Here is a 25,329-nt window from a genome sequence, read left to right as displayed (position 1 = left end):
CCAGTGAACTGCCACTCACTCCAAAGCCCAACGCCCTCACTACATTTGACTGGCTAGCCGGGCTGAAATCCTGGCAGCCGAATAACAGCCCCATCATGCTTCGCCTGCCTCGCCTGTTGACTTACTATCAGTTCAGCCGATTAGTGGATAATGACAATGACAATATTAAAATAATGATATAGAGGAAATAAAGTGTTTCCAATTACGTAAACACAAAAAAATAAATTTTTGAATTTTTTAAAAATTATAGGCGGTACTGCAGCTCTGATGGACGGGCCGCCACTGGGTACGTGTGCATCATGGGACATTTTCAAGAATCCTTTGAAAACAATTTAAACTCAGTGTCACTACTATCTAGTGCATAATCTTATATTAAGTAACTGAAAATACTCTGTCAATAAACATGTCAATTTCATTTACTTCTAATTACCGTTCAGAAAACATTACTCGTGAATGTACTTTCTAGGCACCTTATGTGTATTAATGATTCAATTACTTGATTATTCTGTATGGAACATTGTGGTAGAAGTAGCATCCCTGCAATCATCATATTTGTCTTACGATTTATTCTTACAAAAATCTTTTTGTGTACCCTGTAGCTATAAGAAATTGCATACTTAATTTTTTTATAAAGCAGTGGCGCAAAATGAAACCTTTTTCTTTCCTCACTTCTGTTCCGAACGGCTTAAAATAGGGTTCTCATTGCTTAGAAGTCCAGAACCACATTCATCCTTTATTGACTTGAGGCCAGAAAATTATAAATGAGGGCAATTTATCAAAACTACGAGGTAGTTTATTAAAAATGCTACAAACTTACTACCACAGGCAGGTTATCATTCTACTCAACATCTGTCTTTAATAGACCTGATGTTATGCTTATTAATTATTCAATTAAATTTAAACATTTAGTTTAAGTCATATCAATTTCATTAAACAAGGTGATAAAGCAATACAAAAGTGTACAGACGCAGCGCGAAACACATCACAGGGCCAAGGGTTAAGACTTTCCAGTTTAGGTCAGTTAGTTATAAATGCACGTTTCAAATGCCTTGTCCTCAACAAATGTTTTATGATTTATGAGACACTAACTCACTCTATGGTGCGGGAAATTCTTTAAAAAGTCGATTGCACACTTAGCCTGTCAAAGAAGAGGCGATTTATGATACAGGCAAGGAAAAATAAATGTGTGTCTCCGACTTACGATTTAGAGAATATAAATTCTGTTGAATGCATTTCTGACTGCCGTGTATAATATAAATCCAGTAATCAGTGTGCATTTCCTTTAGCATGCTGGTAAAAGCAGACATTTTTGCTCTTTTCCACAACTTAATTATTTAGAAACCGTGAAATGTAAAATTTTCTAACCCATGCCACCTTTCCAGAAATGCTTGTTCTGTGCCCTAATTTAAAGCCCCCTATATGCGAAACAAATTTCAGATATTAATTCTATTTGAAGTACCTTTAAAAGGAGTTAAAGGTATGTGTCCATGTATGGTTGTTTCTTATTTTGATAACACTGCGTCAACTGCTGAGGTCATAGCGTGAATGAGAAACGGCAGGCCAAGAATCAATGATAAATTGGAAAGGAAACCAAAGGTGTATGTACCGATTTATTTTCTTCATAACCCAATGAAAATACTCCTTCCTCAACAAAAATTGTAACACATATATGAGAAAGTCATTTGAACAGGTAGGACATATTATAGTAAAAATACTATACTGTCTGTTAATTAACTAAATAATAAGCAGGCTCCCTACAAACGAACAGCTCACTGCGTCACTTTATCTCTCTGTGTAAGAGGTAAATACCTGTGACGCAGCATTAAAATACGATACAAACATTTAATAACACTAACACATCATCTTGATACATTGCCCCAACAAGGAATGCTACAATTACATATTTAACGTTAATTGAAACAGAAGGAAAAGTCTGAAATTGTTTCAGTACTGATAACCACAGGACGGAGCATAGTTTGTCCTGATATTAGGTAACGATGTAATTACACATAGATATGAAAATATTATAACCTAATTTCTGGAATAATATTAACAAATCTGTGCACTAGTGACAAGTCTTTTATCATCATTACTTGACAAAGAATTTATGTAGGATTTGAGGTTTCCAAAGCAGCGAGTCCGAAGATGGCTATCCTCTGTGTTGTTGCGCCATGTAGTCTGGTAGAAGTTTACTGATGTTTCAGAGGTCCTTACTGCCTCCATCATCAGGGCGATGAAACATCAGTAAACTTCTAACAGACTACGTGGCGCAACAGCGCAGAAGACACCCGTCTCCAAAAAAATTATATTAGTATCTCACTTATCACCAAATAAAATGTCAAAACAATATTTATTAGTTTGAAATTGTTTAGAATCAAAACAATAATTTTGTGCTTCACTAAAAGTAAAGGAAAGTAAAGCTACCCCAGTATGTGCCATGTAGGAACTCAGGGGGAGGGGCGGTACAGCTCCTATGGATTCTCAACCCCAGCACCAAAGGGGGATGAGTGGTCAGCATCATGGCCCGGCCACACTTTACCCCTGGGGAAACTCCCCCCTTCCGGTACCCACTGGACAGGAGGCTGGGTGGGCCCCAGAGCCAGTACGGATGCAGAGGCTAGAAAAATCCTCTGCCCCCATCGGGGATCGAACCCCGGTCATCCAGTCCGTAGCCAGTCACTAACTGACTGAGCTACCCAGCTTATTTTGTGGTTTACTAATTCTATGAAAATGGTTATTATGAACAGGCAAAACACTTGAACAAAGTGACTTATTTTACATTGATCACTTACAAAGACCAATACCAGAGCATTACCAGCAGAGTATATAAAGATATCAGATACGTATATTTAGATACGCCCAACATATGAGGCCAGACGCAGAATTTGGTCCACTGGAATTGATCACTATCAAACAGCACATGTCATACCAACTTATATGGAGGAGTATCAGCTCTTAACCACAGACAGATAAGAAACTATAATCAGCCAAAACAAAAGTTAAGAAATGAGATTCTAGGCAATGTTACAAAAATGTACGGCCTTACAGTAAATACATCTGAACAGCTTGCAGTAACGTTAACAGTTGCATCACAGTTAAGCGGCCCATCCACGTACGAGTCTGGCTCGGCGAGCTTGACTCGTGAGCCGGGCTGGGATATATTTCACTACACATGCATAGCAGACTCGGTCCTGATACCCCACCCACAAACGAGTTTGGCTCGATGGAACCCGAGCCGTGCCGGACTCGTACGTGGATGGGCCGCTTTAGACTTATGCACAGGTACTGATTCTCAGTCTGTAAAATTATGCCATATTGAAATTACAAATGAATTAGAAAACATATGACACTAACTTTTCAGCTCTGGCCATCATTCAAAACAAATTGGGCACCCGTGGGGAACAGAATTAAAAATAGAAAATATCACCCTTCCCATAAATCTCAATTGCACAAGGTTAGTTATTTCATTACATTTTTAATATCACGGATGTAATCGAAGATATACCAAAAATATAAAATACTGTATATATGTCCATAAGATGTAATATTGCTGCATTCTCTACAAGAGAAGTTGCATAGCGTACATACATTATAGCAAAGCATCAGCTCAAAAAAAAAAACCTTTCTGGGCAGGCTACATTTCTACCCTTTTCTTGGAAAATAATGAATTTCCAGGATGACAAACGTCACTTGTCGTTTACTAACTACAATATCCCATTTAGGTCCACCAACACTTCAATAATTAGTTCTTCCCTTACAGTAGCTTGTGTGTCACACAGCATAGAATCAAGAGTACGAACTGTGCGTTACTTTGTAAAATTTAAATTCAGAAAATATTATTCAGCAACATTTCCTTATTTCTTTCATCCTTGGTAAACTTCTGGTTGATCCAATCTGTACGATAATGTCTTTACGTACTCTGCCACACGAGAACACGGTAGTTAATTTGTTATATGGACCCTCAGAGCAACTTTTTAAGAACACAGTATGTTTGAAAATTTTCTCGAAATTCTACAAATCTGCAAAGCTATGCTTTTTGTATCCTTCACATCCAGTATGCAAGTTCAATGCTCCAGCTTTCAAAATATCAAGAAATTCATATGCACATATATACAGTCTATTACCAGTACAGTACGTACAAACATTACCTTCCACCCGATGTAGTACTTGGAATGACTAAATTCCATACATTTACAATTTGGACCTGAATTCTTCAATTCTGTTCTTCGCACGTCTCTGAAGATCTTGCAACTTCATTGCCATACCCATATTGCCCTGTATTTTTATCTTTCCTTGGAAAAACGCCTTCTGCGGGTTCAACTTTCCCGAAATTAAATCGACAACATCGGCATCATCCATTATAAATGTGACATCAGGTTTGGCTGTGGAAAAGTACATTTTTATATTAGAAAATGCAGGAAATACAATTTTATGCATAGCAACTGCCTTACAGAATTTACAAATAAGAGGGAAAATACATTTAATTTCATAATTTATTAGCACACAGATATGACTTATTTGCAATTTCTCCACAGTTTCTCTACTGGTCTACCTTCTGATTGACTTTTATTATATCCCCTTACACAGCAGAACACTGAAATTACATTATCCCATAATACATCTGTACACATACGAGGGTGAGTCAAATGAAAACCGTAATTTTTTTTTTTAAATTTAATTTATTGAGTGAAAGCGGTACACAACTATATCATTTTTCTACATAGTCTACATTTCGTTCAATACAGGCCCTCCAGCGTTTACGAAGTGTATGGATTCCTCTAGAAAAAAATTCTTGTGGTTGTCTGCGCAACCACTCATTCACCGCCTGCTGTACCTCTTCATCAGAACGGAACTTCTTTCCTCCCATCGCCTCTTTGAGTGGCCCAAACATGTGGTAATCACTTGGGCCTAGGTCTAGTGAGTATGGCGGATGTGGAAGACACTCAAAGTGCAAGTCTTTGATTGTTGCAACTGTTGCACGGGCAGAGTGGGGCCGAGCATTGTCATGTCAAGGACACCTCTAGTCAAAAGTCCACGTCGCTTTGATCTGACTGCAGGTCGAAGATGATTCTTCAAGATTCTTCACTGATCAAAAAACGAATTACAGACCGTTGTTCTTCTTTCGTGCACGTAACTAGTGGAGCAGCCATTTTCAAATTGGCACTGTTATGGCGATATGTTTGTCTGCATTATACTACCACCTATAGGATACTCTTTATAGCATTGGTAACATGTCTGCCAACTTATAGGACAGTGGCGCGATATTTCGAATTTTTATCTCAGTTTTACGGTTTTCATTTGACTCACCCTCGTATAATACTTTCAAAATAAATTTTAACTAGATAAAATACACGCAGCACAAAAAATTATAAATTACTACATACCTTTGCCGTTAAACTCCACACTTCCTTTGCCAGTCTTTGCATTCACAATCCAGTAACCTTCCTTGCCGTTTGGACCATTCCGCACTTTGAAGGCGTACACTCCTCTCGCTCTCTCTACCAGATTATCTTCATCTGACTGCATAGCCGCCTCCAACGATTTGAATAAAACTGAGGCCTTAAAATCATCTGGATCAACAACTGCGCTGGCATAATTCAATCCAACAGATCTGAAGCAAAAACAAACTATTTCACAGTTGTATGCCTTAATACTAAGATTCAGATAAAATTCATGTATATCGGAAAGTTAAGTAGTTGTTAAGAAGTACTACATTCTGTCCCATAGGATATGAAGTTTAACAGAGCTCACAATTACTATACCTATCAAAATCTACGAGTTTCACTCCAAAATTTATCACCTGAAAAGACGACGGCCGTCTTAAATTAAAGTAGTAAGGACCACCAGAAAATTCCCACCTTTTCAGACCCCCTCTGACATGACGATGTGGAGGCCAAGGTGTGCTGGTGGGTTCAATGAATGTGCCCCTATTTATTCTCAACAGGAATAAGCAAAGACAATTGTCTTAGACACTCTGATGATTACATGGAGAAACAGGTTAGTCAACTATGATCTGTTCTGTCAGACACACACATTTAAGTGAATTGCACCATCAGTTAGTACTTACTAAACACTCTTCATGTATAATAAATTCTTCTCGGGGCTACCAGCAGTGACAGGTGGTTTAATGAAGAAAACGCCAATGTTTCGAGAACCATCTTTGTCCTCATACTCAGGGTACTGCAAATCTCAGTACCCTGGAGACGACAACAAAGATGGTTCTCGAGGACGTTTGTGTTTTCTTCATTAAGACACCTTACACGGCTGGTAGCCCCGAGAAGAATTCATTACACTTAGTTGAAATGAAAACTGCAGATCATACCCTCTTATTGTGTAAACCAGAGAGTGCAGACGTACTGGCTTTATACTGATCTGTGGTCAGCAATTTTTGACCTTGAAACATCATGTCAGATAAATGAGACTCGTACAAACCACCCAGCGACAGAATTTCACTTTTGTGCAAGCGCCAGAAGAGACCCCTTCACCTGACATTATCTAATATCCCACACAGCTTCCAGAAACAGTGAAATCACTTCAAACTAACTTTAAAACTGATACCTTCAAGCAGTAGAGAAAAACATTTATCGAATTAAAATTTTATATCTGAATGTTCATTTGTTAAATTAAAACAGTTATTAATTTAAAACACTGACTCCCAAGTGGTTTTTAACAGGCATAAATTCATACCGTGGCCCACCAGTGACCCTCACCCGTAAAAAAGTAAAAGAAATTCAGAACTCTCATTATATGAACCATGTGACAATCTCGTGGCTCTGACAAACCTCACGCATCTTCCCTGTCCCAATCATGGTGTTACAAATAGGTTACTTCACTGCAAGAAGGCTGAGCCTCCAATAAATTATGAAGTTGGGCGAACCACCAGCAGCTCTAACAGTTGGAATTCAGTCACACAATCCATTGGTTACCCTCACAACAGGCAACTTTATTGACAGCTTATATTTGTACATAAACATATTTTAGTTAAAGATGGCTAGCTTCTGCGTCGTTACATCATGTAGTCTATGAAACTATACAATGACGACGACCCAGACGATAGCCACCTACACAATTGCTGCCATGAGAATCTAAAATCTCCCATACTGTACTTTGTTGTAACCCAAGATCTGTTGTTGTTATATGGACAAATTCACCATAAATGCATTGCGAGACTTTTAACTGCATTTACAGTTAACCGTCCAAACTTCCAGGTTAGTATTTACATAAAACACAAAAAATAAAACAAAAAAGTAAAATACAAACAATGAACTTTGGTTAGCAGGTTAGAACACTACATCACGCAAACGTACAAATTCTAACTGCAAATGCTAATTTATTTCTTCCCTCAACTGCTTCAAATAATATTCCTAAAGACAAATGAGAAGGTTGGTATGTTACGAATATAATGCTCATGTACAGTGTACCTTCCTTCGGTAGCCCCAGGAAAACCAAGTTTGTACAGGGCGACAACAACAGCTCCTCCGAGTCCGATGTTGTGTTGAAGAGCTAGTTTTGCTTTTGGCACTTGTCGCCTTCCTGCCATGCCGCGTAGTTGCCAGGAGAGCTCCGCACATTGCGCCAAACCTAAGGATTAAGAAAACATTAACATTCAATATAACAGACGTTCTCCACACAACCTGCTCGACAGACCAACCCTGGCCTACATTGGAATCCACAAGATCGCAAGATACTCGTATAACATCAACATCAGAATCAAAACAGCGAATTTTCATTCTTTAAATGTCTGACTTACACCAGTTTTAATTTTTAATTATATTTTAAAATATTTTTATATACAATAAGAACTGTATTGTTTCATAACTACTGGGCAATATTCCAATCTGCACACAAGTTAAAACTGGTATTTTAACTCTATATTTTTTATGTAGTTTTCAGAAGTATTATTCTGAAGATTTCTGTCTTCTGGGTTGTTGCGCTGTGTAGTCTGGTCGATGTTAGCCAACGTTTCAGAGGTCATGCTGCCTCCGTCATCATATTCATCGCCGATGACAGAGGCACTATGACCTCTGAAACGTTGGTTAACATCGACCAGACTACACAGCGCAACAACCCAGAAGACAGAAATCTTCATACTCATCGCCCTGATGACGGAGGCAGTATGACCTCTGAAACGTTGGTTAACATCGACCATACTACACAGCGCAACAACCCAGAAGACAGAAATCTTCATACTCTGATGATGGAGGCAGTATGACCTCCGAAACGTTGGCTAACATCGACCAGACTACACAGCGCAACAACCCAGAAGACAGAAATCTTCATACTCACCGCTGTGAAAACCTCAAATCTTACAAGTATTATTCTGTAAACATCACATTGTCCGCTGCTGATTGCCTGGCCAGTGACGATGGCCCTTTGGGGTTGCGTTTGGCCAATAAATATACTACCCTTCAGTGTTAACAGTTGTTGGATATATAATTTTACATTGAGTTGCTACACGGTATGAAAGGATTTAAGACAGAGATGTGAGATTTTAGGTTAGTAATCTGAAAAATTAACCACATAATTCCTACACAATCACAGATTTAACTACCAAATCAGGCAAGTCATGTCTGACAGTGGTACAGTATTTAATATATACACACACACGTGTGTACACATACAAATACACACGTCTTAGATACTTCTTCCTTCAGGAATGACGCCTTGGCTAGGTTGAACAAAGGATGTAAAGCAATTAAACTCACGTTACATTTTGACAAAACAAAGTATCATATATCATATACCACAAAATTGAACAAATCTGTTCACTCACCAGTAGCACCAAGAGGATGGCCCTTGGAAATAAGACCTCCGCTAGGATTGATTACGTACTGGCCGCCATACGTATTATCTCCAGAGTCGATTAATTCGCCTGCCTTTCCAGGTTCACACAGACCAAGAGCTTCATAGGTAATAAGTTCATTAGCCGAGAAACAGTCATGTAGTTCGACCACATCAACATCCTGTGGTTTATAGTTGGTCTTCTTAAACAATGTGTCAGCGGCTTTCTTGGTCATATCATAACCAACCTGAAAGAATAAGCATAAAAAAACTGTAATTTTTACCAGGAAAAAATAATAATTTATATTATCATCAATAATGTTACTATTATGATTTTGTTTAAACATGTGTAGCGTATCTGGCTTTTTCCCTCTCACATTCCAGAACCAATCACCCACACAACCAAACTGATGTATTACCCAAGAGTGGTGCAGTTTGACCTTTATGATACAGGCTTTAAATTTGATCGCTCAACAAAACAACTGGATTTAATTGGCATTTAAATGCTTTAAAGAGTGGGCAGAATCATAAAATGAATTTCAGTCTGTTCATTGCACCTTTTAATCTAAAATCTTGCAATATGGTGCAGAATATTAAGGATGAATCCATTTTCATGTAACTGAACTTAAAAAATAATCAGTCCAACAGCTTAGTTTACATATGTATCACCCAGATGCTGGAGGCAGCAAGGACCTCTGAAACTTCGGTAAACTTCTATCAGACTACATGGCGCAACAACCCAGAAGACGACCATCTTACTTTACATACTTTATCTATTTTGTATAATCTTATAAATACTTGAAAATAGATTAATTTAGACTGGAATTTTCACATACTGCAACATATTTTCACCGGTCACAGTGGCCGTACAGTGTGAGGTGTGGGCCTCGTGCACTTGGACAATGGGACCGTGGGTTCGAATCACACTCAAGGCATGGGTGTTTGTCTACATCTTTCTGTGTTGTACTGTCCTGTGTACAGGCAGGGGCCATGCGACGAGCTCATCACTCGTCCGAGGAGTACTATCAAATGTCTGATTGCTGAAACCTCTTTAACCCTTCAGCGTGGAGTGCCGAACATCGCTCGTCATGACGTAATCATCCCATGGCGTGGAGTGCCGAGCACTGCTCGCATAATGCGCGCTAAGATTTCTCCTTCTACGTAGCGACTGACCTTGTACTTTATGTATTCTGGCTCCAGTAGCCGTGTAGAGAAAAAAGCTGGCTGTCGATTGATATATAACATGACTCTTGACAGATCGATTTTACCAGTGTTTTTCGACTTTGAAATATAGATCGATTATTGAACTCAACTGCATTCAGTCTCTGCTCTGTGGCTCCCTATATCGAAGACGAATGAAGTAATATAGTTACGGCTACGACAGCTGTGTAGGACACATTCCAAGCTTTGCAACGGTATATGATGTCAGCAAGCTTCGTATGAACGGACTTCCGTAGCACATATCTGCCGTCAGTCAGCCGCGATTATGGCTTCGAGTAGCAGACGTTTTTTGTCTCCTCAAGACATTGATAGAACTGTAGACGACCGAAGCATAGTGTGTTGTGAACATTTTGTTCAAAGTTTCACTAAAATTCATCAATTATTAGGGAAGTTGTGCCCATATAAGTAAATTGATGCACTTTCAAGATCAAAATTAAATACCCAAGCAGAAAATCCTCCCACAGCACAGTATAGACTTCCGATTTAAATGCTCCCACGCTGAAGGGTTAAAAAGAGGCTGTATATTCACTTAGGAGTGAAAATGACATATACATACAAAACACACACACAATAGCTTCAAAATGATGTTAACCTTTGTGGGTGATAAAACAGGTAGCCCTACCCACTGACATGTGTAACAAATGCAGAAATGATTAAGGTGCTGACAGATGGTTCAATAATACAGACTCTTTGATCTATATTTAGAATTCTTTCTTGGTGCTTTGATTAACAATATTCCCTATTCAAACAGTTATATGAATGGCCTAACAAAAGACTTATATGTATGTTGGTACCACGTTGGTGCTGAGAGCCTAATTTTGGTTGCGGCAAAAGCCACACACATAAAATGTCCTCGATCTCTTCAATGTTTTCAAATCCGTCACATCAGTCCTCTTAAACCGAAGCATGAACTCATTCAACACTTGTCTGCCATTTGTGAAGTGGTGTTCTGCTATTTTTAAACCTTTCTACCCATTGGTACATCCTCATTTGCACAATAGTCATCTTTGTACTGTGCAAACATTCTTCTCTTAATCTCGGGGGGGTTTTACCCCCTCTAACCACAAAATAATAAAATATACCACAGAGCTTAACAATGGTGAAATCCAGAAGCAAAGCGGATATGCTTACACTACGATTCCAAAAGCTTCGCTGAACTTCAATGGATTTGTTAATATACGAGGTGCGATCGGAAAGTTTACAGACTGTGTCAATAGAGGGCGAACCGGATGTAGAACGAGCTTCTGCCGCTAGGGGGTGCGGCCTACATTCATAGTGAATCAGTGTGCCAGCCGGCATCATCGAATTAGCATTTGTTTCTTAGTTACGGGCGTTTTGGTAGTGCATTACACCGACCCTCCTGCGATTTCGGAATGGCGTGTGCATCAAATTTTGCCAAAGACTCGCCAAAACGGCTACGGAAACCTATGAAATGCTAAAGCAAGCATTTGGGGAGTCCGCAATGGGTCGTGCACAAACTTTTGTGTGGCATTCACGTTTTAAAAATGGCCGAACCTCTGTCGATGATGACGAGCGTTCTGGAGGACCATCTTCGAGCACAACGCACGAAAATGTTACGAAGATCGACGTCGTACCATCAACGACTTGTGCGACATTGTTGGGATAGGCTGTGGGACCTGTCAGCTGATTCTAAAGGAAGAACTCCACATGCGACGCATCTTGTCTGAGGACCAGAAGCAGAATCGACTTCTCGTTTGTCAGGAGCTCAAAGATCTTGCAAGAACCGACCCCAACTTCCTTTCTAAGCTCCGTGTGACTTCTTCCTCTTCCCAAAGATGAAAATTCAGCTAAAGGGAAGGAGATTTGAGACGATAGAAGAGATTCAGGCAGAATCGCAGATGGTGCTTGACAGGCTGACAAAGAAAGATTTCCAGGGATGCTTCCAGGCTTGGCAGCGGCGCTGGGATCGTTGTGTTCACTCCCAGGGGAACTACTTCGAGGGTGATGGATGAATTTAATACCTGAGATAAGTGTACGGGTTTTTATAGGCGCAGTCTTGAAACTTTCCGATCGCACCTCGTACATCATTCAAATTGAAACATGTAAAACCTAATTATATTAATATTTACATAAAAGTAGTTTGTTCATACCAGAAGAATCATTTTCTAATCCCAATTATTTTTTTTATCTGCAACTTACCATTTTCATACAACTGCGTTCATTGAAAGTGGATGGCAAATCTGTGGCCATTTCCATTCCAAGAATCTCGACAGCTTGTGCCTCTAACCCATGTGCACGAACGAAATCTTCTGTTGCTAAGATAGCTGCAGCAGATCCATCAGATGTAGGACAGCACTGAAGCTTAGTCAAAGGACCAAAGACACGCGGCGAGTTCAAGATTTGTTCCAAACTATAATCTTCTTGAAACTGAGAATAGCTGAAAAAGGTTTCTGTACAGTCATTCATGTAACTTTTCAATTTAAAAGAGCATACATTCGCTTACATACTAAAAAAAAAAGACGGTAGTAACTTGGGCACGCATAAATTTAACTTGCGCTCAGTACACGACTGGTTAAAGGTACGGCTGAAGACTGTATTTATGTGGTTTTCTTCAATCCCTCCAGTAAAATGCAGGGATATTACATTAAACCAGGGCATGACGCTTGATTAAACAGATTTATTTTATGTCTTAGGCATAACACTGATATTGAACTGGGTGTTAAGACTTTTAACTTTCCTCGAAGTTTTAAAAATATACCCCAGGCGGTAGTAAAGACGAAGCAGTTCACAATGGCCAACGACAATGATGTGTGTCACTGAATATCTTTCTGCAAAAGATGATAAGCCCCACTTAATGGCACCTGCACCATGTCGTGGTGGTGGGGCTTGAGTGCCTCAGCGACCCCAAGAGCTACTGGTAGGGCCTCCCTAGCCAGATTGGTCGAGGGGGAGAGGTCAGACTAAGACAGGTACCCTGGTCCTCCAGGTTGGGGGTTGTCACAAGGCTGACAACCTTGCACCGTAAAAAGGAAGATGTTTCGAAACCTCAACCTCAAACAGACGGACCTAACAGGATAGGACCGAATGGAAGAGGAGAATTGAGGAGGTCATGGACCGAATACAGACCAGAGAGCCATACAAGAAGAAGAAAAGATGTTAAGACTCACAAAGGTTCACAGTCACAATTATTTTTTAAGATGTGTGAGCAAGGTGAGGCAATGGACCTGAGTGATCGCCTCACGCAATCTGTGATAGCCGTGTGCAACAAGAACTGGAGAAAAACTAATAAGCTGTTCTAAAATGATCAACAAATCACCATTCTGAGGATTCTATGAGGATGGTTGTAAAGACATGATTGCATAACGTGGCAGACAGCTTATACCACATCGAAACATGTGCTCCTATTCACCGCTTATGTGGAAACATAGAAAACAAAAGTAAATGTCTCCAAATTTATCTGTGCAAACTTGAAAATGCCATCAAAAGATTTATTTAAAAAGAAACGAAGCTACTACTTTAACGGTGATGTATGGATAGACCTACAAAATATGTTTTCCTTCTTGACAACAAAACACCATTTACTCTATAATTTTCACTGATTACAAAAGTAAATGTCACAGTTATGCATGAAAGTGTTCACAAATACTTCTTATATCACAAGCAGCTGGAAATGACGCAGGTCATCGAGTATGCAAATGTTTTCCATTAGGTGCCAAATTTTAAATGTGGATATGTTTCACACATCTATAACTTAGGACACAACTAAAATCCAAAGAAAATTGCAGCTGAGTTATTAGATCCACAACTCACATCACAATTTTAAGATGAAGTGTTGAAGGATCACGTAAAATATTGACGGTACTTACGGGTTGTTTACTGAATGTTTGTGATTTTTGTACGCAATTTTTGCAAGATGTTCTAGTTTTGTTCCGTATTTCTCCATGTGCTCTTTACCAGCATTACCGAACATTTGCGCAGCGATCGGAGTATTGTTTATGCCAGCAACTTCAGCCATTACTTCAACATGTTTATCCATCGGATTTGTTCGGTCAAGAAACTACAAGCACACAGCAGAATAAACACAAATATATTTATTTCAGTAATGTAATTACACCATATTAAATGCCACGTACTTCCAAATTTCCTAGTATTCGATGCAACCAGAATATGCAGCACTAACCTTTGAAGAAAGAGACCCCCTTTCCATTTTTTCAAATCCCAGCGCTAGGACACAATCGGCATTCCCCGATTCTAGAAGTTGTTTGGCCATGATCAGAGCTGTTGACCCGGTCGAGCAATTGTTGTTAACATTATATACAGGCATTCCAGTCATGCCAATCTCATACAGCGCTCGCTGTCCGCTTGTTGAATCTCCTTAAATACAAATATCGACAATGTAACAAAGAAGAAGCTCTTTTCATAATTACATTGAGAAACAAATGGAATTTCAGTCCTTTAAACGAAAAAATCTTTTCTTGCATGTAAACAGCTTTGTACCGAGGTTTCTTGCCGTACTTAAAGTAATGTACGTCACGGAATGAAAGGGTTTGTCAACAGCGCAGTAATTACTTCGGTATTTTCTTAGTACCACACATGATGGGTTTTCCCCTTTGTATGCAAACAGCATTCTACAGACATTTCTTTGCTGTTCTAAATGAAACTAACGTAAAATAAAGTTTGTCCCACTATACGCCATGTAGGCGCTTGGGGTGAGTGGAGGTATAGCTCCTCTCTTCCTTGACCCCGGCACTAGATGGGGGTGAGTGGTCAGCATCACGCCCCGGCCGGCTTTACCCCCGGGAAAGGACCTGCGGTACCCATTGTAGAGGAGGCTGGGTGGGCCCCAGAGCCGGTCTGGACGCAGAGGCTAGAGGAAAAATCCTCTGCCCCCGTCGGGGATCGAACCCCGGTCGTCCAGCCCGTAGCTAGTCACTATACTGACAAAAGATATTTCTGAATTTATTATCTGTTAGGCAGAAACAGCTGAATCATATTTCATTTTTACTCACTTCAACTGAGTCAACATCCTTAAATGTTTGCTTTTCATTAGTACAATTAATTATTCATCCATCTTTGTAATTCTATATTAGTCTCGCATTTCTGACATGACTAATTCAAAAAATTCGAAATCGTGCTTAAGGCATGAAACTTTCGACACGACAGCCACTGACATTTACAAAAAAAAACTTCAAACTCTTCACTAGATGGCAGTACAATCCACGCCAATACAAATATATTTTTATGAGATTGAATGTCACAGATTATGAAGATCGTCGTCATCATTATTTGACGTGGATTAAAGTTAAATTTTGCACTGTGATATACTGTTATGCAATAGGATTAATGTACATCATATAATTATTTAAATAGCATTGCTCAGATATTACATTTCTTATCAAATCAGCATATATTTTCATCACTATACAAATGACAAGGTACATGAACCCACACTGTGATAATTATCCTGTTTTCTTTACTTATCTAAATTATGAAGGCCTTTAATCTACACAGAAGTACTTGGTCTTAATATCACTTGTCTTCATTATTTTCACATGAAATCTTTGGTACAAACTGCAAACTTCAAAGATAAGTTAAGACTATTCTGTACACAAGTTTACCTTCGGAGTCCGACTCAACTTATTAAAATATTAAACACTAAATATCAAAGGTTAATGATCAATTTTTTTACATTCGCTAGATACCAGACAAAAAGTGGGATTACAATGGGACAGTCCATCAATTATTTACAGACTTCAAAAACGCCTATGACTCAGTTGAAAGAGAAGCTCTTTACGACATTTTGCTTGAATCTGGTGTACCTAAGAAGGTAGTCAGGCTAATTAAAGTGCATTTAAATTAAACCTCCAGCAAAATTCGTGTAGGTAAACATTTGTCCGATATATTTCCTATTCAGAATGGCCTGAAATGGAGATTCTTTATCACCACTGCCTTGGAATATGCCACCAGGAAAGATAAAAAATCAGGGCGATTTCTAATTGAACGGGACGCATCAGCTTTTAGCCTATGTTGATGATATTAATCTGTTGGGCGACAATGTAAATACTACAAAAGGGAACACAGAAACATTCTTATGAGCTGGCAGGGATGTTGATCTAGAAAATAAATGCAGAAAAGACAAAGTACATGAACACGTCCCAGCATCAGAATTCACGACAGAACCAGAATACGCGGACAGCTAATGAATCACTCGAAAACGTGACAAAATTTAAGCATAGATTAAATTATGCTTGCTCTCATTCAGTCCAAAATATTCCGTCCTCCCACCTCGCATAAAAAAAAATTAAAGATTAAAATACACAAAAGTGTAATTTTTCCAGTTGTGCTGCATGAAACTTCGTCTCTCACCTTGGGGGAGGAACATAGATTCAGGTTCTTTGAGAACAGAGTGTTGAGTAAGATATTTGGACCTAAAAGAGAGGGAGACGGATCATGGAGAAAACTGCATAAAGATGAGCTTCGCGGCCTCTACTTCTCACCTGATATTGTTAGGGTGATTAAAGTGAGGAGGATGAGGTGAATGGGACATGTGGCATGTATGGGGGGGAGGGAGGCCTGAAGGAAAAATACCACTGGGAAGATCTAGGCGTTGGTGGGAGGATAATGTTAAGATGGACCTTAGGGAGATGGGAATCGATGGAGTGAACTGGATGCACGTGGCTCAGGATAGAGTCCGGTTGTGGGCTTCTGTGAACACGGTGATGAACCTTCAGGTTCCATAAAAGAAGTGGGTTATTCTTTGACGATCCAAGTAAACAACCAACTTTTCAAAGAATATATAACACCATTGAGTGAGTATAAATATCAAAGGTTTCAGGCTTCAGCATCTACTGTATGCTATCATGAAACCTTTTTCATTCAGGGTAAATATTTTAAGCATACTTCTTATGCAACCGACCATAATTAGATATTATTAGATTAATATTAGAAGCAGAAAAAGGATAAAAAATATGTAAAAATATACAGAATAGTCCGAAATAATTACTACACACATGTTAACGGGCCATTCTACGTACATGCTATTTGAATGTACCTGATGTGAACACTTTCAAATTCTTGAACATTAGATACATATATACAGTAGGGCACCGCTTATACGGCGGGTTAGGGACCAGACCCCCGCCGTAAAGCGAAAATCGCCGAAAAGCGGATCTTTGCCTTATTTCACTTGCAAATGCATATCAAAGCCTAATAAGATGTTACACTATCATATAGTAAGTGCACAATAGCGCTAGGCCTAAGAAAATGATATGAAAGTTAAATGAATATCAGTAATACACACATTGTCCTCAGCTTATAGTGATTGGTGAATATAAATTTGAAAATTGATATGCTTATAGTAGGAAGGATGAAGGAGATGGCGCATCTTCATCATCTGACTCTTCAACGAATCTTATTCGTTTTGGTGATGGTTAGGAAGCCATAGACATGCCTTGTTCACGAAGTTTAATCATCTCTAACGTGGCATTTAAAGTAAGAGGCTTACGACTCCTCTTTTTACCGCTACTACCCTTAGACGCCATTGTAATTACAATGTAGTAACACAAAAATATTATATAAATATACAGTTTGTAATAACTGAAAAATTGCCAGAAATACAGAGAGACGCAGAGCGCACAAAAGCTGTAAACAGACAGAATCAGCGACGAGAAAATGGCGCCGGACGCACTTCTCTGACTCAGCTGTTGAGCGCCGTATTAGCGGATCGCCATAAAGCGGAGCGCCGAAAAGCGGGGCCCTACTGTATGACACAAATTACTCCTACTTACAGTATAATCTTATCAGTATGATCCCCTGTTGGTAATTACAGATACATTCAGAATTACATTGTGTTTAAGTAAAGTGATCAACAGTCAGGCAAAATTATGGTGCATGTCTCCTATGGAAATTTTACTCTGTGGTCAGAGATGAAAGATCCACTGTTCAAATTCCAGCAGGTATTTTATTAATTAATCCACATGCCTATTTAAGCTACTTACTGAGGATAACATCTAAAACGAAGAGAAATGGAAAAAAATACTGAGGAACTTTTTTTAACTTGTACTTTTTGCCAACGATTTGGAGTAATTATGAAATGGACAGACACAGCATACAAGAGGAGACAGAATTGCAGTCAGAAAAACTAACCAGAAGAGGAACTACTTAGGAGATCCAGGCACAGACAAGAATGATCTCAAAGCAGGGTGTATGGGTGGAGAATAGATTCCAATGGCTCATGATAGCTTCCAGAGGCAGGCTCTTGTAAACATGGTAATGGTCCCAGGTTCCACATTTTTTTGTAGTGTTCTGTCTGACGACAGGTCCATATGAACAGGATCCTTCCATCCTTTTCTCGGACTGGGACCTGTTCATATACGTTCTTGGCAGATGATCCAGAAGTAGTTTGGCATTGCCTTCTTCTGTGTGTGAATGGAGTAATTGTTGGGATGCCACGGAGGAAAACTCCGTGTTGCCTAGACCACGGCCTTGCCCAACACAAGTTATAAATTCGAACCCGAGACCCCAGGATTACAAGGCCAGCACTCTAACCGCTAGACCACCTCATCTTATTATTATTTAGTGTTCTGTCTGACGACAGGTCCATATGAACAGGATCCTTCCATCCTTTTCTCGGACTGGGACCTGTTCATATACGTTCTTGGCAGATGATCCAGAAGTAGTTTGGCATTGCCTTCTTCTGTGTGTGAATGGAGTAATTGTTGGGATGCCACGGAGGAAAACTCCGTGTTGCCTAGACCACGGCCTTGCCCAACACAAGTTATAAATTCGAACCCGAGACCCCAGGATTACAAGGCCAGCACTCTAACCGCTAGACCACCTCATCTTATTATTATTTAGTGTTCTGTCTGACGACAGGTCCATATGAACAGGATCCTTCCATCCTTTTCTCGGACTGGGACCTGTTCATATACGTTCTTGGCAGATGATCCAGAAGTGGTTTGCCATTGCCTTCTTCTGTGTGTGAATGGAGTAATTGTTGGGATACCACGGAGGAAAACTCCGTGTTGCCTAGACCATGGCCTTGCCCAACACAAGTTATAAATTCGGGCACCGCCGGGAATCGAACCCGAGACCCCAGGATTACAAGGCCAGCGTTCTAACCGCTAGACCACCGTGGCAAGGTTCCACATACTGAGCAAAAATTCTTAACCAGCTGGCCGACAATCAGCTTCTCAAGGAATCCTGAAATAAAAATGGGCACACTGGCCTACTGACTGGTTAGGTTTGGTTGATCAAGGGAAAATTTGTGCTTTCAAGCAATGTTGACACTACAATCAAAACCCCAGCATCTAATTCTCTTTCTGACTAGTGTAACATGCCTCATACAACTGCATTAGGACATGAAAAGCTTTGCACTAAACTTCATTTCCAAAGAATTAATTTGTTATTACCAAACCGTTGTCCTGTTTGGGAATTATATTAGCATATGAGGTTCAACATACCATACACATAACCAACACAAGCCTGTTTGATGTCAGATATCTGCAACCCAGCATCATTCAAGGCCTTTGTTACAGCTTCTTTCGCCATTTGAGGGTAATCAAAATCATCTCTTCTGCCAGGTTTCTCAAACTGAAAAAAAAACAAATTCTAACCTCAAAAAAGAAAAAAGAAAATACACTAGAAAATTGCCTGTCAGAAGAATAGTAAAATATACAGTAATACTTTAAAAGACACAATAGGCAATGGATGATTGAACAGTCTTTGGTTTCTGTGCATTGTTTTCAGAAACAACCATAGAAAAATTATAATTAAATAATTTTATACAACAACGGTATTAAAATCATTATGTACTTCTGCTTAATAACGAATATAATATGATTTAATGTAATGTGATCTCATATATGATCTATCAATATTATATTAACTGCTGCATTGTATAGAAATTGTATAGAAGTACATGAACATAGTAGCTCATGGGTCAATAATCATTCGGCCCAACATCCCTTAACAGCAGTACCATGAAAATGATTACATTAGTACTCACATCATAACTATTATTCCATAACATCAAAAATTCCATAACAGAAAAATATTACCAACAAACACTTCCCTAAAAGTACAGCTGTCCCGCTATACGCCACGTAGGTCCCTTGGGGGAGGGGGGGAGAGATAGTATAGCTCCTACTAATTCTTGACCTTGGCACTAGATGGGGGTAAGTGGTCAGCAACACAGCCCAGCCATGCTTTACCCCCTGGGAAGGACCCCGGTAAGGACACATGCACGTTGTTAAAAGTGATATATGATTTGGTTCCTGCGTATAAATACGCCATAATAATGATTAGTGCCAGCTACAGAATTTGAATTGTCTGCAGAAAAGTTCAATGCTCTAGTGTGCAAGACATGCCAATATCATCGCACACAACATAACAATTATTTGCATGGATTATGGATTATTTGAATGGATTAACAAAAATTCCAATCTATGCTAATAGAAGAGCATATAACCATAACTGAACATAGGTTAAAGGTAATATCCACAGGAATAAAAAAACATTTATAACAGCTGGGCCACATGTATTATATAAGATATCCATAGAAATGACCTACCAACACATCTGCAAAAGTAATCTCAATTTTAATATGTAATTTTAATGACTTCATATTGATGGTTTTCATATACACTTTACCATTTTACATAATTATTTGTTAAAAGTTACAAATTTCCAGTTCTGAGAATTGGCAAACAGAAGCAATGGTGGTAATTTAAACAAACACCTTTGGGCACACTGTTGCGCTGTTGTTTAAAAAACAGACATGAACAGACCCATAACGTATTCTTTGCTCGCTCTTCAGAACATCTAAAGCACCTAACTGTGTGAAAAACACGACATATTATCGGGGCTGTGGAGTCGGAAGCAATTTTAGGTGGAGTCAGGGTCGGTAAAAATGTACCGACTCAAGCCTCGATATACAATTTTAAGAAAATACTATTTTAATACTTTCGATACCGTGCGAGCCACCACCGGCCTCACGCTTAGAGAGATTCAACGACGCGTTGAGCCCCATGGTGTGGAAATAACGCTTTGTAACTCTGGCTCCGGTACCTTAAGAATATAAACTGTCTACAAATCAACTGATTTCTGCAATAACCATTAGACGTATGCTTAAATATAGGTTACAAGTCTACAAAAGTAGCCCGATGATTAATGTGGTGGTGATGAAATCTCTTGTGGTACCATTTACCATTTTAGTAGGTTTATCATTATTAATACATATTGAACTTTTATGAAGAAGTCGGAGTTGGAAATTTAAAAACTGAGGAGTAGGAGGTTTTGTGTACCGACTCCACAGCCCTGCATATTATAACAGAAATTAAATCAATGATCTATTCCAACCATGATATAAACTTCAGTGGTGAACAGAGACACCAAATACCTTGACACCTGCAGAGTAAGAACCTTTTTGATAAATGGTGTTGTTACCATTTGACATACGGAGGTCATGTTTATGCCTTGTTTTAATTTTATTTGTTGGAAACTTCTCCATGAATGACAGCAGAACTTAGCTGCAAGGGGAAGTATATTAAATCTCCCTACAATAGAGTGTTCTTTCAACACATCATTATTGTAATTATTTTGTTTTGGATGTTAAATACTATTTTGCTGCCTGCCGAATTTCTCCAGAAGATAATTCCATGAATTATGATGAGTGAAAAATAAGCAAAGTAAACTAATTTTAAAGTAAAGCCACTCCTATTTCCTTAATTGATGAATTATCATAACCTATATTTAAATGTATACACATTCTGTTGCTAGCAAATTTTATTAAATGTCTTTGTTAAAAATTAATGAGGGTTTATTGCCTTTAAACCACTTGTTCAAGCTAGCAAAGACATTATTAATTAATTTTTTTAAGTAGTTGCTTTCAGGACAATAAATATAATATTAACATAACAAGCATACAGAGTAGGCTTTGAATGAGAACTGGTGATATAAAAGTATTTTAGCCAATACTGAAGGATTATTTATCTCACTCCTACTCTAAACATATCTACTTCATCTGAAAATTCTTATATATTGTAAATATTTATGCAAATAGCTGTAACAACTACACATGCATATTTTATTAGTACTGTTTCTGTACTAAGTGCTATATTCATATTGTGTTCCACATCCTTGGTTTCTGCTATTAAAAATCTACGAAATGAAATAAATCCTCTTCTATTAAAACAATAAAGTTTACAAAATTTCACCCCACATTCAAGACACTTGACAAAAAGAAGCTGAGTCTGGCATTTCAAAACCTTCATTCACAAGCTATTCTCCACCTAAACTAGATTTCTTGCTAGACTGCCTGTAATTCATACCCTAGAATTTTACATTTGCCAATTTTACTCTGTGTGTTTCAGATCTAATATAAAACGCAACATCCAGCATTACACTAATGAATGCTACAAAAAATACAGCAATGTGTTCCTGACTTCAATTAACTTTTAAAGTGTGTTCCACTTAACGTGAAGCATTTTAATTACCTTTGTCATACCAACGCCTACTACAAAAACTCTAACTTTATGAACCATTATGCACGAACTACTGCTTTACTTGAAATAAACCGAAACACTAATAACAGACACACAATTTCTTCTTAGTATCCTAGATTATACTGATATTGGTTACGTAGTACAGATCTGAATCTACACAACTGGCATGACACAGCTACTTCGAAGAAGGCCAACATGCACATAACTTTTTTACAAGACCAGTCATAACCACGGAAGTCAGTGTAATGTCCATGGTTAACTGTCCATTAGGCCATTCAAAACGAAAGAAGACGGGCCAAATGGAAAAGAGTTTACACAGATGTTTAATAGCAATGCCTATACTCTAACAGTTTTGGTAAAAATAATGAATTTATGTGTAATCACATTTTGTAAGAATAAAAATCATCACAAGGCATTGGGCAATATGGTCCTCACAATGTAAAGTAATTACGTTTATTATTTTGACTAATATTCCAAAATATTCAGAGGCAGTGTAAATGTCGTCTCTTTTTTTCTTTAAAAACGTCTCCTTTGGGGGTCTTATACGCTTTAACGCAAACGAAAAACGCTGTATGGGTATTTTTGCGCCAAACATAAAGAATACCACATCCGTAGAGTCTTTTTTTGCCAGAGATTGTGCTGCCATCCACCAGCAACCATAATAACTATTCAACCCAGAACATTTGAGTGCGGTTATTACCAGTGATGAGTTAAACTGCTCTTCTGTGAACACAGGTTTGACCGTGTTTGCTCACTCTCAATCACGGTGATCTTACGCAGTGATCGAGATTCGAGCATGCATTTAGCATTCTGTCACGGCTGTGAATAATGGAGAGCCTCATTGGTTACCGAATTCTGCATTAGATGTTTCTGCAGTGGAATGTTGCTACTGCTGGTTTTATGTCTTCGCTGATGTTTTAATTACTAAATATAATACGTATTTATCGGATACAAAAAGAAAAAAAAGATGGTTCTGAGAGACATAGAATTTGGACTGCTTCCAAGATTGTGCAATCCTTATTCATTGTTATGGAACTTGAATTTCCGTTACATCTAAAACCAACATTTAATCAACCTTTTTACCACTAAATAAATTCTCTAAATGGCCCCATGACCGTTTAAGTTTTATTATTATTATTAGTGTTCTGTCTTACGGCAAGTCCATATATTATGAACAGGATCATTCCATCCTCTTCAGGTTGTAAGGGCCCTGCTCGTTCTTGGCAATGGTCAGAAGTGGTTTGCCATTGCCTTCTTCTGTGTGTGTGTGTGAGTGAATAATTGTGTTGGGATGCCACGGAGAAACCGGGGAAGCCCCTGGAAGAAAACTCCGTGATGCCTGTACCACGGCCTTGCCCAACACAAGTTATAAATCTGATCACCACCGGGAATTGAACCCGGGACCCCAGGATTACAAGGCAAGTGTTCTGACCACTAGACCACTGTGGCGGGCGACCGTTTATGTAATGTATACAAAGTCAGCCTGTACTTGAAATCAAACAATACATTATCATTACTGAGATGGAATGGTTAATGTTGTTTAGACATTCAGGGGGAGTTCGTTGCCTTTTAAAAACTTGACCAACCCCCCAGGTCAAGTTTCCTAAGTAACAACAATACAGAGACGTATTTTCCGGAACCGTTGTTCCACTGCCACTTCTTCTTAGTGAGAGACATGTGGTGGATGTGATCGTACTATTATATTTAACCTTTCTTTTTGACAGGTGCCAAGTGAATCACTTTTCTTCGAGCCTTGCTACAGGTTCTCGTGTTCAACAAATTTGGTGATGATATTCTGTGGGGTCATTTCGGTCGACTTAAATACCTTAACCATACCATGAATAAACCGTGCAAGTGGAAAACACTAGAGTTATATGGATGATGGACGCAGTAAGGACCTCAGAAACATCTGTAAACTGCTACCAGACTACATGGCACAACAACCCAGAAGACAGCATCCTTCAACGTGGAATAGGTTTGAAAAAGACAGATTGGCCGAGTAGAACAGTGAGCGGATACTGTGGGATAACAGCCTGCTTACTTGCCGTCTTATATAAATCTCCCAGAAATCCCTGTCCAGTACATACCACCCTGAAGATGTTAACTACAGTGATTTGCGAATTCAACATTTGATGTCACTCATCCCTCGAAGTCAGCTTTACACTGAGCTCCAATCACAAAGACCAAAGGACAAGAATTAGACATCTCATCTATTTACACACGTCACTAACATTTAAAATATGTTTTATAGTGAATTTATTTAACATATTTTTCAGGGCATCCAGGACTCGTATTTGTTAAAATTGTTTGATCCAGTTATCTCTCCCCAGTGTTACTGTATTATTTCATTTAACAATCCTCATGGGAAAAGAAGAGATTGAAGGTTGTAGATGGTAATGGGTTGCTTTTTAATCCAGATATTAAATAAAAATCATTGTTTTATTACCACTTCATAATATAATTAATCACCTGTACCGGAAGACCCTCTCCGCTGCTACAGCATTGCATTCAGCCTTGTATGTCGTCCTTAGTGCTGAAATGTTCTAGGAGTGTCTGAATCATGTCAACGCATTTCCCCATCAAGAAGCAGCTGAGGCGGAATGGAACAAATTTCAGAAAAAAATCAAGTGTCAGCTTGGGAAGTGTTAGGGCACAGATCTATAAATATGAGCTCCTACTACAATCACAGCACAGCACAGTGTTGAAGTAATGAGTGAGATGGAGTTTTGAAGTCGGTGGGGAGTTTAAAGTTGATGGTCAAGGAATTCACTTGTGTGCAGACCTGACACGAGTTACACTGTTACTGACCAGCATCAGGAGACCAGGTGAACAGAATTATGGCATAGAAGAGACCTTTTATATT

At 38.9% G+C, this 25,329-nt stretch overlaps 1 protein-coding gene and 1 long non-coding RNA gene across 2 annotated transcripts; one reads left to right on the top strand and one right to left on the bottom strand.

Annotated features, from left to right (window-relative positions):
• Positions 1-1,596: 1,596 nt before the first annotated feature.
• On the bottom strand, positions 1,597-22,685 carry LOC110831910 (sterol carrier protein 2-like). The gene is made up of 9 exons (XM_022068406.2): positions 22,458-22,685; positions 19,425-19,554; positions 14,144-14,337; positions 13,830-14,020; positions 12,163-12,400; positions 8,774-9,029; positions 7,422-7,581; positions 5,385-5,611; positions 1,597-4,382 (listed from the first exon to the last, which is right to left on the bottom strand). Exons 1-9 carry the CDS (start codon positions 22,503-22,505, stop codon positions 4,192-4,194), a joined length of 1,635 nt encoding a protein of 544 aa, XP_021924098.2. The 5' UTR covers positions 22,506-22,685; the 3' UTR covers positions 1,597-4,191.
• Positions 22,686-22,910: 225 nt separating this feature from the next.
• On the top strand, positions 22,911-24,914 carry LOC147872906 (uncharacterized). Its single transcript, XR_015536719.1, has 2 exons — positions 22,911-23,884; positions 24,191-24,914. It is a non-coding gene; the product is annotated as an uncharacterized LOC147872906 (long non-coding RNA).
• The last annotated feature ends 415 nt before the right edge of the window (positions 24,915-25,329 follow it).

Source organism: Zootermopsis nevadensis, unplaced genomic scaffold, assembly GCF_977971745.1.
Source record: "Zootermopsis nevadensis isolate Lab colony 2312 unplaced genomic scaffold, Znev_1.0 Znev_ptg000023l, whole genome shotgun sequence".
NCBI classification, from domain to species: domain Eukaryota; kingdom Metazoa; phylum Arthropoda; class Insecta; order Blattodea; family Termopsidae; genus Zootermopsis; species Zootermopsis nevadensis.
Note: the sequence above shows the minus strand (reverse complement) of the source record. Positions and strands in the feature narration are given on the sequence as shown.